At 42.3% G+C, this 16,242-nt stretch overlaps 1 protein-coding gene across 2 annotated transcripts in view; it reads right to left on the reverse strand.

The window, feature by feature from the left end:
- Positions 1–16,030, reverse strand: part of FAM193B (family with sequence similarity 193 member B) — a 36,186-nt gene extending 20,156 nt beyond the window's left edge. Inside the window, exon 1 of one of the 2 annotated variants that reach the window (XM_063292082.1) lies at positions 15,748–16,030. In XM_063292082.1, coding sequence (XP_063148152.1) covers positions 15,748–15,921 — 174 coding nt within the window. In that variant the 5' untranslated portion in view covers positions 15,922–16,030. The remainder of the gene's footprint in view (positions 1–15,747) is intronic. The other variant, XM_063292083.1, reaches the window with a different exon arrangement.
- Between the last annotated feature and the right edge of the window lie 212 nt (positions 16,031–16,242).

Here is a 16,242-nt window from a genome sequence, read left to right on the forward strand (position 1 = left end):
GACAATCCTCAGGGGTCTTTACCTTTCAGCATACTGTTAAGGGAGAAGAGAGAAATAAAATATTATAGTGGCCATGTTCCTATTTCTGAATATATGTTTAGAATACAACTGGATAAACTGTTTTTTATTCCCCCACCTCCACCCCCTGCACTTAGAAATTATTACAGGGTTTATTAACTAAAACCTTGATCAAATTAAGTTCCAAACTTACTCTGGCTGTAGGATGTGCTTCTAACTAGCTTAGATACTATGTTTCTAGCCAACACCTGAGACATGATGCTAAGCAGATGGGCCCCCAGAGATCCCCTCTCAAATACTTGGGGAGAACATACTGCATAACACAGCTAGTTCAGATTTCTACTGCTTTTAGATATGCTTTGGGCAAGGATATCTTTTCCTCCCTATATACAGATACCTAGTCACACAGGAGCCTTCACTATTGCATGTTTTCTCTTTAACACTCTTGGTTAATTACTAAGGGGCCTGTTCTTGAAGTTGTTCAGGTTGAGGTACACAGGCTGCATCACATCTTCCTATCTCTTGAGAGTGCCTCATTTTGATTCCTCTCACCTGTCGGAAACTTGTTACTACCTCATTTTGAAGACATTCTATGAGAATAATGTTCTTTAAAATGTCTGGATGATTAATTTAACCTTTGGACAATGAAGAATTGGGGAATTTTGAGCGTGTGTTGGGGGAGGAAGCTAAAAGTAAACCACAGTGAAGAATATTCATTTGAATTAGGCCTGCACCTTCTAAATCTGTAGACCAATCAGCCAAGCATTCAGCAAATTCTCAAGGGAAATTTTAACTGGTAAGCTTGTAAATTAATAGCACGTTTACCTTTTTTCTAGCTTTCTGATAGATTACTATAGCAAGAAAACAAACACAGGCCTATTTAATAACTTGCAAATTTATGTGAAAATAGTCTGATATTAAACAGAAAAACTAAACTTATTTCTGTTTAATGGTTCTAAATGACACCATGAAATGTGAGATAACTATATAAAAAAGAATCTAGTGAGGCAGAGAACCTCTCTTGGCAATAGCATGGTGATGATTTGTATCAAGGGGTTCTGCTTATAATACCTTAAAAATTTTTAAATGTTGGTTTGTCCTTATCACAGAACAGATGGAGTATTTGCCTATTTAGGCCTTAAGAGCCACATAAAATAGCTGCTGTTACATGAAATCATATGATACTGCTCTTAATTGCTGGTTTTCTGGTGGGTGGCTTCTGATGATAAATCCCTTGCAAAGGGTACACTAACTTCTTCAGCCTGGCACCTTCCACATGGTGTTAGGACCACAGTTCCCAGAATTCTGTCAGTAGCCTTCCTGGCTGAGAATTCTGGGAGCTGCAGCCCCAAACCATCTGGAAGTCACTAAGGCTGATGCAAATTTTAAATGGCAAAAATATGGTATATACTCATGGATAAGCCAAGAATTTTAGGTGCCAAAATACACCCCCAAAATTGGGTTCGGCTTATCCACGAATGGGCTTATCCGCAACTGTATGCGGTAAGTATTACCATAATACTGAAAAAGTATTACTTTTTTAAAGTACTCATATATACTCACAAATAAGCCCATCCATGGATAAGCAGACCCTTTAATTTTTAACCAGAATACCATGAAAAATATGCTACCTGCAAATAAGCCAATTGTGAAAATTAGAACATACAAAAATTTCAAGGGTCAGCTTATCTGCAGATGGGCTTATCCACAAGTATATATGGTAAAAGAGAGGAAGAATTCTCATGTGATTAAAAATAGGGGGGGAAGCACTGGTATGCAGTACCTGAACAAACTGGGATAACAAATAGGTGCTTGTGAGTATCTCCCTAAATCTACTGTTAAAGCCCTCTTCTTGTCCATTCTCCATGTCTCTAAACCACTTTAGCACTCTAAGTGTGAACTATTCAGGGGAGCTTTAGTGGAGCAGAGGAAGAGTGGGAAAGCTCATTCTGGAGAGAATGGATTTGAATTATTTTATGATAAAAAGTATTATCAATGAAATGGTGCCTATTCAAGAATTATTTGCTATATTTTGCTTCTCACTGTGTATGCTCACAGTACACTTTCCTGTGAGCAAATGATATAATGTAGAGAGGCTAGTAACTATAGAATTCTTGGTTTAAGCATAGTAGATGTGGTGTGAAGTGGTTAAGATGTTGGATTAGAACTGTCAAGTCTTAGAGTTAAGTTGATCCTCAGCTGTGGACACTCACCGGGTGACTTTCACCAAGTCACATTCTCTTAGCCCAGCCTACCTCAAACCTCACAGGCTTCTTATTGTGGGGATAAAATGGAAATCCTCCTGTAAACTGCCTTTAGCTCCTACCAGAAAGACAGGATATAAAAATTAATTAATTAATACAGCTTAGCCTTAGCTGTTAAGGTTTTATTACTAGATTTTTCTCTCCAATCTGGGCTTTGACCCAGAAGTGGGGGGCCTGGGGGAAGGACATTCTTTCAGCAGATAACATAGGATTTTTAAATTGAACACTTCTTCAAAACTCTCCAGGAGCTGATAAATACTTTAGTACAAAAATTACACATTCATCTATAATGGAGAATGTCTCCCTTCGGGAGGTCTCAAAACTGGGGATGTTCCTGAAAGTTCAGAGATTGATTTGGCCCACATCCTTGCCTTGCTGGTTGTTTAATTCTGAAACAGTAGAGAAGGGGCTTTGCACCTTGAGTTACAGCTCCCACTTCTCAGCTTTTAAGAACACATTGTTGTCTATGGTGAGACTGAACCACATGCATGAATTGCTATACGGGAAGGAAAAGAAAATATATTTGTCCCTCTTTTCCTGCACTTGACATTTTGTTTCTTGTTATCTGTTCTGAATAAAGCATCCTTTCTTAATGCTCCAGAGAGCCCCACATTAACTACTAGTTACTGGAACAAATGGCAGTTATGATTACTAATTATTTGTGGGTTAGTGTCATGTAACACACCAGAGTACAATGTGTTTTGCTTGGGCTTGCCTTGGCATGATATGTGGTTTATAAACTATAGTTTATGACCTGATATGTGTGAACTAGGCCACCATGACTTACTCAATAAACCATGGTTAAAACTAATCATGGGTTAATCTGTGAATGTAGTCATAATCTCTTTCAGTATTATGCTATCTCCTTGCAACTTCAACAAACAGCAGTGGCAGCAAAATGCTTTGCCCATAACGAATGTGAGTATCTGACTGTTAGCTACGTTCTCTAATTCCAGAGCAAGGCTTACAAACCAGGGTTATTTTTCCTACGGGCTGGCAAGAAAGACAATGAACTATCCTTGCCCACTTTCCCAAAAAAACAAATGAGGATCATGACTTAGTGATAATTCCCTCCTCCCCCACAAATTAGCTGACTACACAGTGGTGATTGGTATGGGATTCCTCACTGTTTTTCCTCCCTGCCCATGTCTTCCACTGCTCAGATAAACAGGCAACACTCTAGTGAAACAAACTAGTATGCCAGCAACCTTTATACACTAGTTAGGAGAACTGCATCTGTAGCATTTTATGACTAGACTACAAAATAGGAGGCTTCCTACTTTGTGCACAAGTGTGTTGCTTCCTTTCTAATGGTGCAGCTATTGGCTATCCACTGCTAGAGAGCAAAAGATGTTCTGCCCTCTGCATATCATTTTTGTCTTGAGCATAATTTGCAGTGGCTCTGTTGCTGGCATGCAATTAGCCCTTTGGGTTCTAATCCAGAGACAGATGCCAACTACAAGTCTGACTTGGTGTGACAGCTGCAAAAAAGAAACATACAAAAATAACTTCTGTTAATGCACCTCTGGATTGTGGCCCTGGGTATTAAGAGTGCAACTGGTACTTCAATCAAGGAGGAGGAGATTTGCTGAGCAGCTATGTTAGCTCATCAGCAAAGAATCTTGTAGCACCTTTTGCTGCAACAGACTGGCTGATACCATCAGGGAATTTGTTAAATCATATTGTCACAATCTGTTTCTGACACTGAGATGACACTGGGCAGGATTTGGTTTAGTAGCAAAGGAAAATAAGAGTTGAGATCAAATACAGGCACCACAATCTCTACCTAGAACCTGAAGGGAGAGTACGTCCAAGGCAACTTCAAATAAATTTAGCAGTGATAAGACAGCATTTTGATAGGGAGCATAGATACTGACTGCATTTCAGTAGCAACATTTCATTACAGAACTTACAAGTCTTTTAGAGTCTAACTACTATCAGCTGTAACTATAAGAAGTAATCTCAAAAATATAAAGTATTTGCACTCTGTATATTAAACGTGAAGAATACTGCTGCAGCGCTAATCAACTGCAATTACTGTACGGATAACTTTCTTGTATACTTTCTGTGTCTTAAACTATATGGCACATCAGAGCCCCACTGTGTGAAACTATGCTAAGTACTATTAATCTGTTTTGGAAAAATTGTAACACATGAGTGCCAGTGTGTAGTCAGGCAGCATCCTGTCTCTTTTGCCTTGAATACAACTTTCATTTCAATAACTTTAATTAGACTATTGTAAGTTATCCTCCACAAAACTCACTAGCAAGAGCTATGAAAGTCAGCTTTGCCATTATGCTCTTAATTGGTTAGAAATGAGAGGACAAGAGAATTTTGCCTCACTGCAGTGAAGCAGACAGGTCAATTTAATAACAGACTCCTATGCTTGTAAAAGCTGTATAGCAGGAAGATGATCAGTAGGTATTGCAGGTCCAATGCTACAATGAGAGAACTTACATCTATAGGTTTTCCTTGCTACTTATTCTTAAAGGCACAGAAATTCTGTCCTATCTGATGTAAGACAATAATTACTTTTCAGTATGTTGCTTGCTAGTTTCCAGCTTGTGATAAAAGCCTCCAAACCGTGAAGAGGAAAATGTAAGTACGTCAAAATCTGTGTATCCAGCTATGCACAGGCTACCCAACTTCAGGTATGATTTAGAGATGCATGGAAAGAGGGCATCGGCACTGAAGAAGAATGCCATCCTAAAATCTCAGCAGTAAGCCTGGCAAATTTGCAAATATTTGCACTGTTTCTTTCATGCAATACTTATATATAAGTTGCAGGGAAACTTCTGTTTATCCTTCTATTGAACTCCCCTTCATTTTGTTTCTCCTCTACTAAGCATCACACTTTTTGATATACGGCATAAGCCAAACACATGGTTAGTGTAAATGAAACTGGCTGAAAAGCACTTAGAACACCAGAAAATAATACATAAACTCAAAATACTTATATTGTTTTTAACAAGCTTCTAGTATTCCAATTCAATCATTACTGCATCAATTATGCTTTGAATGAGCATTTTGAGACAGGACAAGGTCAAATGCACATGCCTGCATCAATGAACTTAATACTACAACCTTCTCTTTCTGGGAATGTACTTACAGCCACACGATCTGGGCTGCAAAGTTCTGGATGATCATTAGATGGCAGAAAAAAGATGCAGAAAAGTCTTCTTTGCTCTCATTTAGTTGTCCAGAATTTTGTGGCCCAGATCTTGTAGCAGCCTTACTTCCAAACCATGTGTTATCAGCAGAAACCTCATCTATTGTCCTAGAATTTCTATCTGGGTGGCCACTATTAATCATGCTTACACAGAAAAGAATTAAAAATTCATTACTTGAGGACCTTCCAGGAAACAAAAGGGATGAAACTTCAGTGATTCTCTTCCCCTTCCATTTTGTATTTAAACTAAAGACACAGAACGCTAGTAATTCCTTCTCTGTTTTCTAAGTTCAGGTATTACTGCTGTCTGTTCCTTTTCTCAACACTATTTTATAAACCTATTTAGGATGGTTAGCTACTTTAGCTTCAGCAAAGGATCGTTACCTTGTCGTGGTGCTGGAGCTTGAGCACCTCAATGATGCCATGAGCTAAACCGTGAAGGGCCACCCAAGATGGGAAGGTCATGACAGAGAGGTCAGACTAAATGCGATCCCTGGGGAAGGTAATGGCAACCCACCCCAGTATTCTTGCCATGAAAACTAAATGGATCAGTACAACCAGAGATATGTCGGTATACCATCGGAAGATGAGACCCCCAGGTCGGAAGATGGTCAAAATGCTACTGGGGAGGAACAGAGGATGAGCTCAACTAGCCCCAGACGTGATGACACAGCTAGCTCAAAGCCGAAAGGACGGCTAGCGGCCGACGGTGCTGGTGGTGAACGGCAAATCCGATGTTCTAAGGATCAACACACCATTGGAACCTGGAATGTAAGATCTATGAGCCAGGGCAAATTGGATGTGGTTATTGGTGAGATGAGATTAAAGGTAGACATTCTGGGCATCAGTGAACTGAAATGGACTGGAATGGGCCACTTCACATCAAATGACCACCAAATCTTCTACTGTGGACAAGAGGACCCCAGAAGAAATGGAGTAGCCTTCATAATTAATAGTCAAGTGGCTAAAGCAGTGCTTGGATACAATCCAAAAAACGACAGAATGATCTCAATTTGAATTCAGGGCAAGCCATCTAACATCACAGTGATCCAAATATACGCCCCAACCACAGATGCTGAAGAAGCTGAAGTAGAGCAGTTCTATGAGGATCTGCAGCACCTACTGGACAACACGCCTAAAAGAGATGTTATTTTCATCACGGGAGACTGGAATGCTAAGGCGGGCAGTCAAATGACACCTGGAATTACAGGTAAGCATGGCCTGGGAGAACAAAACGAAGCAGGACATAGGCTGATAGAATTTTGCCAAGACAACTCACTCTGCATAACAAACACTCTCTTCCAGCAACCTAAGAGACGGCTTTATACATGGACTTCACCAGATGGACAACACCGAAATCAGATTGACTACATCCTTTGCAGCCAAAGGTGGCGGACATCTATACAGTCGGTAAAAACAAGACCTGGAGCTGACTGTAGTTCCGATCACAAACTTCTTATTGCACAATTTAGGAGCAGACTAAAGAGATTAGGGAAGACCCACAAATCAGCTAGATATGAGCTCACTAATATTCCTAAGGAATATGCAGTGGAGGTGAAGAATCGATTTAAGGCACTGGACTTAGTAGATAGGGTCCCGGAAGAACTATGGACAGAAGTTCGCAACATTGTTCAGGAGGGGGCAACAAAATACATCCCAAAGAAAGAGAAACCCAAGAAGGCAAAGTGGCTGTCTGCTGAGACACTAGAAGTAGCCCAAGAAAGAAGGAAAGCAAAAGGCAACAGTGATAGGGGGAGATATACCCAATTAAATGCAAAATTCCAGAGGTTAGCCAGAAGAGATAAGGAATTATTTATAAACAAGCAATGCGTGGAAGTGGAAGAAGACAATAGAATAGGAAGGACAAGAGACCTCTTCCAGAAAATTAGAAACATCGGAGGTAAATTCCAGGCAAAAATGGGTATGATCAAAAACAAAGACGGCAAGGACCTAACAGAAGAAGAAGAGATCAAGAAAAGGTGGCAAGAATATACAGAAGACCTGTATAGGAAGGATAACAATATCAGGGATAGTTTTGATGGTGTGGTCAGTGAGCTAGAGCCAGACATCCTGAAGAGTGAGGTTGAATGGGCCTTAAGAAGCATTGCTAATAACAAGGCAGCAGGAGACGACGGCATCCCAGCTGAACTGTTCAAAATCTTGCAAGATGATGCTGTCAAGGTAATGCATGCTATATGCCAGCAAATTTGGAAAACACAAGAATGGCCATCAGACTGGAAAAAATCAACTTATATCCCCATACCAAAAAAGGGAAACACTAAAGAATGTTCAAACTATCGAACAGTGGCACTCATTTCACATGCCAGTAAGGTAATGCTCAAGATCCTGCAAGGTAGACGTCAGCAATTCATGGAGCGAGAATTGCCAGATGTACAAGCTGGGTTTAGAAAAGGCAGAGGAACTAGGGACCAAATTGCCAATATCCGCTGGAGAATGGAAAAAGCCAGGGAGTTTCAGAAAAACATCTATTTCTGTTTTATTGACTATTCTAAAGCCTTTGACTGTGTGGACCATAACAACTTGTGGCAAGTTCTTAGTGGTATGGGGATACCAAGTCATCTTGTCTGCCTCCTGAAGAATCTGTATAACGACCAAGTAGCAACAGTAAGAACAGACCACGGAACAACGGACTGGTTTAAGATTGGGAAAGGAGTACGGCAGGGCTGTATCCTCTCACCCTACCTATTCAACTTGTACGCAGAACACATCATCCGACGTGCTGGGCTTGAGGAATCCAAGGCTGGAGTTAAAATCGCTGGAAGAAACATTAACAATCTCAGATATGCAGACGATACCACTTTGATGGCTGAAAGCGAAGAGGAACTGAGGAGCCTTATGATGAAAGTGAAAGAAGAAAGTGCAAAAGCTGGCTTGCAGCTAAACCTCAAACAAACCAAGATTATGGCAACCAGCTTGATTGATAACTGGCAAATAGAGGGAGAAAATGTAGAAGCAGTGAAAGACTTTGTATTTCTAGGTGCGAAGATTACTGCAGATGCTGACTGCAGTCAGGAAATCAGAAGACGCTTAATCCTTGGGAGAAGAGCAATGACAAATCTCGATAAAATAGTTAAGAGCAGAGACATCACACTGACAACAAAGGTCCTCATAGTTAAAGCAATGGCGTTCCCTGTAGTAACATATGGCTGCGAGAGCTGGACCATAAGGAAGGCTGAGCGAAGGAAGATCGATGCTTTTGAACTGTGGTGTTGGAGGAAAATTCTGAGAGTGCCTTGGACTGCCAGAAGATCAAACCAGTCCATCCTCCAGGAAATAAAGTCAGACTGCTCACTTGAGGGAATGATACTAAAGGCAAAACTGAAATACTTTGGCCACATAATGAGAAGACAGGACACCCTGGAGAAGACGCTGATGCTAGGGAGAGTGGAGGGCAAAAGGAAGAGGGGCCGACCAAGGGCAAGATGGATGGATGATATTCTAGAGGTGACGGACTCGTCCCTGGGGGAGCTGGGGGTGTTGATGACCGACAGGAAGCTCTGGCGTGGGCTGGTCCATGAAGTCACGAAGAGTTGGAAGCGACTAAACGAATAAACAACACAACAAGCTACTTTAGATGTTTCAACTGAAAGATGGTTCACACATCCTACGATGTGATAATGTGGTATGTTTGATTTAACATGATGCATGAATTTAACACTATGGTTCGTAAGCTAACATTTATCACTTGGTATGAACCAGGCAGTATGGCTTGTTACACAAATTATAGTTATAAGAAATATGTGAACAATTTGGAAACCCAAAGTATCTTGCAGTTTCTGTTCCCAGAGTAGCAACTATTCATAAGCCAGTAGTCCTTCCAGTGAGACTAATTTGTGTATAAAATACTGAAAATTTAGAAACAGCCTAATAAAAACTGAGTACAACAGATCATCATTTAGATACTGCAAGCCCTGAGCAATAAAAAAACCCCAAAAGCTGCAATATAATCGAATCACTAAAAATAAAAACGTTTTAAAAATATCTGAAGTCTTCAAATATGACCATCTAAACAATACTACGTTTATAACCTCTAAAACTCACACTTGATCTCTCTCAGAAGGACATTCCATAACTGAAGTACTACAACAGAAACAATCCTGTCCTATGAACTTAACAATCTGATCTCATTGGTGATACGACACAGGCCTGTGATAAAAACTGTATGAGATATTACGGCATTCAGATGTTCAGGCTCCAGACAGTGAGGGCTTAATAGATAAAAAAACACAATCTTGTTTTCGGTTTAGGAACAAGTGGGGACCCAATGTAGTTAGTTTATATCTAGTTTCTAAAGTACAAATCATATAATAGTTTTGTCAGCTGTGATTCACTTTAGCTAAAGTCCAAAGTTTTTCAAGGGCAGCCAGTACAGAGGCTGGTTTCACATATCATGCTAAACCATAATTGATCAACTACCAATTTATTGAAAAACTACAATTGTGTGAAGTGCAGAGTGGTATAGTAACCACACGAGAGGTAGCTAAGGCATGATTACAGACTAGATTCATTGTCCTCAGGAAGCAGTGTAACTAGCATAAAGAAAGGACCTCTTGGCTACTTTGACTACTTGGCTCTCCAAGAGCAATATTAGAATCAAGAATCCCCCCTCCCCCCAGGCTGCAAAACTTGCAAAATTGCAAAAAAAAAAAAAAGGGGGGGGGGATACAAAGCCATCCATTACAGGCTATACCCAAATTCCAGGTTTGTTTTTCTATTGACAAGTGGAACCTTAATTTTATCTCCGCTGAGCCTCAATTTGTTTGCTAATATACAGTCTTTGTCCAGAACCTCCATAGCCTTCTTGGTATCTGTCCCGACAAAGCAAAGACCACGCCGAGACGAGGAGAAAGTCTCTAGTGTTTTATTTACTGCTATTGTAGACAGAAAATCCTACCAAACTGAAGAAGCGTGGGAAAACCCAGACAGACAAACCCCAAAACTCAAGGCGGGTCTGATCTGTGTCTCTTTGAATGGCCGCTTAACTCCTCAGTACTACGCATGCGTTTTCCCCCCTGGATAGGGGCCCCTTCCTGCTCACCATCCGTACTCATGACAGTATCATTTGTAAAAGAGAGATAAGTTAGGTGTCATCAACATAGTATATTTTCCCAACATTTCTGTGAAGATGTCATAGGCCAGTATGGTGAAGTGGTTATGGTGTGGGATTAGGGAGGCGAGACCCAGTCTACCCTCAACCATGGAAGCTCAGTCATTCTCTCTCAACCCAACCAACTTACAGGGTTGTTGTGAGGAAAAATAGGAGGGGTGAGTACTATGTATACACTTTGACCTTCTGTAGAAAAAGTAGTATATAAATGTAATAAGAACTATACAGATAGTATACATGCCTGAGGGACCTAAGGAGCCAGGGACCAAAAGGCTGTGAAATCATCTCCCAGTAGTACTTCTGGAAATATCTGGCCCATAGATTCAGGAACCCCTCTAATATACTACCCCCAATCCTGTATTAGCCAGTGTTCTGAAGGATGCACTTAAAATGCTCCTGAGTATGCTGGAAGGTCCAAATCAACTAACAGAGACGCATTCCTATCGTTCAATTTCCAGCATGTCCTTCTCAAGGGCTCACTGAAGACTGAACCTGGAATGGAATGGGTTGAAATAATAGTCTTTATCAAAGAATACCTAGAGTTGTGGTGCTACTATATCCTCCATGACTATTTTTAAAAAGGAGGTAAAATATTTGGCAGTTACCTAGTTCGATAGGATTAAATAAAGACTCTATTTAGCAAATTTTTTATTACTTTTAGAAGAGTTGGAATTAATCATCTTTCAAAAGCATTCTCATTCTCAAGGCAATTCAACTGGTTGTCAGACGTCCATTCTAATGAACAATCAGCCTTATTCCTCCAGGCAACTTGGCTCATGGCCTTAGGATGAACGAAGTGAATCCCATCTATCAAAACTAGAGAAGTGGTTGCCTCAGTTACATTGGAAGCTACGTAATATACCTTAATATGGGAAAGGATACAATCTTATCAGAACAAATTATGTAATTTATCATAGTAGGTTCCGTGGGAGGGGGAAATACTCTTCTCATCTCCTGGAATGTAATAGTCACTGAAGAACCCAAAATAATTCCACTGGAGAACATTGGGCTAGGGAGAAATGATTTACCAGTTACAGATAAAGCCTTAAAATGGGCTTAATCTGCTTTATCTAAAGTCAGCCTAGTCATCTACTTAAGTGCTTCTTTGCCTTAAGTTCTACAGAAAACCAAGAAATCTGTGTTCTGTGCCCAAAGACAGAGAGCTAACAGCAATCATGTATCTACTGCCTAGGACATCTCCTTCACAGATCGATCAGAGCTCCAATAGGGTGACCAGCTATAATAATAGAGCTTTGATTTTAAGAATGAATTTTAGGTCTTCAAACATGTGGATTTGGGTCTTTAAAAAACTAGACTACAGGGCTGCTTTGGGCAGCATCTTATACAAGTCTTTCTTCCAATCAGATGTTTAAATCCATCCCACTGTCACATAACAGGATGACTTGAAGCTAGGTTTTAATCTTCACAATACATAGATGGCACTTCCTCAAATAGGTAGTTTTTAATATCTAAACTGAGATGTGTATTTTCATAACTTTTCAGTGTAAATCACAGTTGAATAACAGGTGGTAGATTCATCCTAGCGAAGCTATTCAAGGCATGTATCTCTGGCCACATTACCCCTTATGCCAGCAACTTGGCAAGGACTGTTCTTCCTGAAGAGGATGAAAGGCAAATATACGTACAAAGTGGTCCTGTTCACATTGACAAGCTTAACAAGCAACAGACCAGAGGTTAGTATGTCATGTGAACACCATAGCAGGGGTACAAGGAGTTAATTTTAGCCCCAACAGTCCCACAATAGTTTAGGGCTACGTTAACTTCCCTCATTAGCTATGTTGTATGAAGTCTCTTGCTACTGCTGACAAAGAGACAAAGTCCTAGCTTTTTTTCCTACCCACCCCCAAAAAAAGACTGCTCTAGGAACGCCTTATAGTTTGTTTTACTTTTTTAAACCCATTGCACGGGGGCTGAAATGGAAAGAAACAAGTAGAGAAGTCTCCCTCAGCTGTCACAGTGCAGATTGTCTCCACTTTAGTTTTTTTTTAATAATTAAAACAAAAAACAAAAATGACAGGTAGTGATAGTCTCCCAGCCATTTTTGTGACAGTTGAGAAGCTGTCAAAGAGAGCCACTTCCAATTTGACTAGGACATCCATGACTGTATGCCCAGAATGGAAAGGAGTATTTCCCCAAGGGTGGCAGTTAACTGTGTCAGTTGTGCGTGTGAATGCAGTGAGTCTAGAAAGTTGTATCCTCTCTTATTTCAGGGTAGTCTGTCTCTATTTCCCATCAGAAAGCCAGAAGCAAAATGTGGCTTCCTAGTCTCCCCTCACATCAGATTTGGATTTTAAAATGCAGCGCTGCAACTTAAATCTTGCAAAAATGATAAAGGGTGAAAAGTCATGCCTTTGGTGTTTAATAATGGTAAAAAGTATTGGGAAGCAAAAAACAAAAAACCAGGGATAGGGATAGGATACTAGCCATCTTCATGACATATAAGGCAGGCTGATGTTAATCTCTTTCTCAACTTCCAGAGCTGCTGTGCTGCTGCTTAGCTGGCTTATCTGTTGCTCATCTTTGTGCCAATCTCTCTGGTTTCTCTAACAAATGTACCTGTTAAACACCCTAGGCAAGAAATCTTAAACCACAATACGAGATCCACTTACCTAAAATAAAATCCACTAAACTCAATGGGATTATGTACGTGTATGTGTGAGAGAGACTATTTTTCTCCGATGCGGATGCCCATGGTGATTTTAGTTTTTAGATGGTTGAAAGTTTGACACTGGGAGTTGTTGTAGGAGTGTTTTCCAGGCCACAAGGCAAACCAGGAATACTTTTCTAAATAAAAGTCATCTGTAGAAAAAGCGTACCATGCATTAAAAAGCAAGGCAAGTACTCTTAATCGAGGGGCAACCTGCTACAAGGTCTTGCAAAACACCTCATTATGTTTTAATTCCGATTCTCTGAGTTAGGAAGATGGAATATGCTGTGGTAGATCCAGAGGGGTCCTGGTTTCTTTATTTTCTGTATCAGATGCCATCATAACACCTTTTGGAAAACTAAAAAGGGTAGGTGGGCTGATGTGCTTTGGCTAAAATTGGAATCACACCTAGGGACTTACAGATTTCATTATGGGGACCACTTATTTTGTTCACCTGTATTTCAACCATTGGGTTAGATGCCATTTCATTCACTAACCTTTGTAAATGATAGCTACCACAATTATTCCTGAAGGTAACAGGACAAGCAGATAGAGGGTTGCTTACATGCAGCTAGGTAATGGCAGCATAGGCATTTTTTTTAACCTTGGGCTAGAGACTAATGTCATTCCAGGTGAGCTGGATTCTAACTGTAGAAAACTGTCTCTGTCCTTGTTTCACTTAAAATACCCAACAGTTCTTGTTAGCCATACTGAAAAATATGTAAACAAGAGCAGTAGCCTGCAGCCTCCTAAGACTGTAAATGTCTTGCCAACTGGCACAGTATATAGACATAAGAATATTTCTACATATTCTGTACTGCTTTGGCTGAGACTCATGCGTGTTTGTCTATCAATGGCAGCCTGGCTTCCCAGTTTAATCCACAAGCCTTAGTTTGCACAAAGCTATCCTGAGCTTTTGCCACCTCACTATACGTGGTTAACAATACAGATGTAGAAGCATTTTGCCCTGTGCCAACAGAACAGATGCCACCTACTCAGAATAGGGCTCAATAGGTATGCTGAACTGGCCCTGGAATACACCAGGTTCTAGTTCTTTCTTTGGGTCAAATTGCGTTCTGCTGGCAGCAAAGATCCACTTCAGTTCTCCCACAACAAGTCAGCAAATTCAAGCTATTGCCAAGGTCCATTTGGTAAACCTCTTGGAAGGTATAACCAGGGCTGCAACTGGGGGGGGGGGGCAACCAGGGCATGTGCCCCGGGCGTCGCACTGGTGGGGCACCAAAATGGGTGTCGGGGGGGGCACCAAAATGGGTGCAGAATCCATGTTTGCCCCAGGTGACACAGACCCTAGTTGCGGCCCTGGGTATAACATCACTTACACAGTGACTTTTGGGGAACGCTCGTCAGTGTCTCCTTTTGGCCTTACAAGTTCTTTATCAATATACTTCCTTCTTTCAAGGCAGCCTTTTTGTAAAAAGTCTTTTGACAACTGTCTACTGTCCCGCAATCATATCTTTATTGTTTAATAAAAGATGTTTCAACTGCACAAGAGCCAGTTGGCTGCCATCTCCTAGTGCCTAGTAGAAAAAGATTCATGCATTGAAAGGGATTCTGAAACAGGCCCAGGCACAATTTGAAGGACAAGATGCAGCATGGTCCCAGGGCAGGGCCCACTGAAAAGCAAATACAATGCTCGAAATACAAACAGAATGCTAGGATATAGATCTGGAACACTAACTGATTATTTTGTGAAAGGCCTGTCTTTGTATGCCTGATTAGACGGAACAAGAAGATTTAACATTTAACAAACATGTAGATGCTTTAGCAAGAAAATCTGAATAGAGAGTTTTGGTGATGATTCCAGGCAAGGTGCAACTAGCATATGGAATGGTGCTTTTCTACTGAAATGAGAGGGAAATTGCAGCAAATGTGCAATCAGCTTCCTTCTGCATCCTGGAGTGGACTATATGCACAATCAATTACTATAGCATACAAGGAAGAGGGTGGAAATTGAGTGCTGAAATGATACTGACAAGCACAGGGCATATTATTTCAAGCTGTTTATCTAATAAGGGATTGAAGGCAGGCAATAGTGGTCGTGAATAAGTGGTGGGAATCTGGGCCTGACGGGTGCTAGATGTAGGGGGAGCAGGTGGCTGGGGATGGGGTGGGGGTGCTGATAAAAGGCACACACAATGCTCTGTCACGATTTAGGCAGTCTGGATCCAAGGTGGATCTTGAGGTGACCGCCAGGCGACCAGCGGGTGCTGCTGGATGCATGGTGGCATGAAGGGAGGGTGCTGAAGCAATGTGCTGCGGGAGCCGCATTCAGGAGGGCGATCCCACCGTGTGGAGGAGGGATGGCGAAAGGCTACTCCGGATGGCTGAATGCGGGCGATCCGACTGCGCTAGCAGCAGTGTGGGTGAAGGGTGGATCGCGCCGCCGATGGATGCGGGGATAAGCGAGCTGAGGGCAGAGGGGTGTGGATGCAGGCTCGGTTCTGACGGCAGGCGAGATGGGGGCGCGCGCTCCCGGTACCTGTGAGGCTCTGCCCTGCTCCGCGCCGCTCGCCGCCGCCACCGCCGCCACTTCGGGTGTCTCGGGAAGGCCGGGCCCGGCGGGGGGCGCAGGCGGCTCGGGGGGGGCTGCTCCCCCCGCCCGCTCCCGCCGCGCCCCAGCCGCGCCCACCGCCTTATTCCGCCTGCGAGTCATGCTTGTCCTGCGCCCCACGCAGTCGCGCCCGCCGCCGCTGCTCGCCGCCGCTAATGCCGTTGCCGCTCGCCGCCGCTAACGCCGCTCGCCGCCACAGCCGCTGCTGCTTTCAGACAGGACAACAGCCAATATGGCGGCGCGGCCCGTCCGGCCCCTGCCCGCGGGGGAAGCCTTCGCCGCCATCGCCGAGGCGGGCAGTGCCTGGGCAGCGCGCCCCCCAGCGGCTGGAGGAGACGCCATTGGTGGCAGGGAGAACGCGCGGCGGCGATCAAATGGCCCAGGAGAGCCTGTGACTTTGGGCAGAGAGATCCCAGCCCCTTT

This window comes from Candoia aspera, chromosome 2, assembly GCF_035149785.1.
Source record: "Candoia aspera isolate rCanAsp1 chromosome 2, rCanAsp1.hap2, whole genome shotgun sequence".
Taxonomy (NCBI): domain Eukaryota; kingdom Metazoa; phylum Chordata; class Lepidosauria; order Squamata; family Boidae; genus Candoia; species Candoia aspera.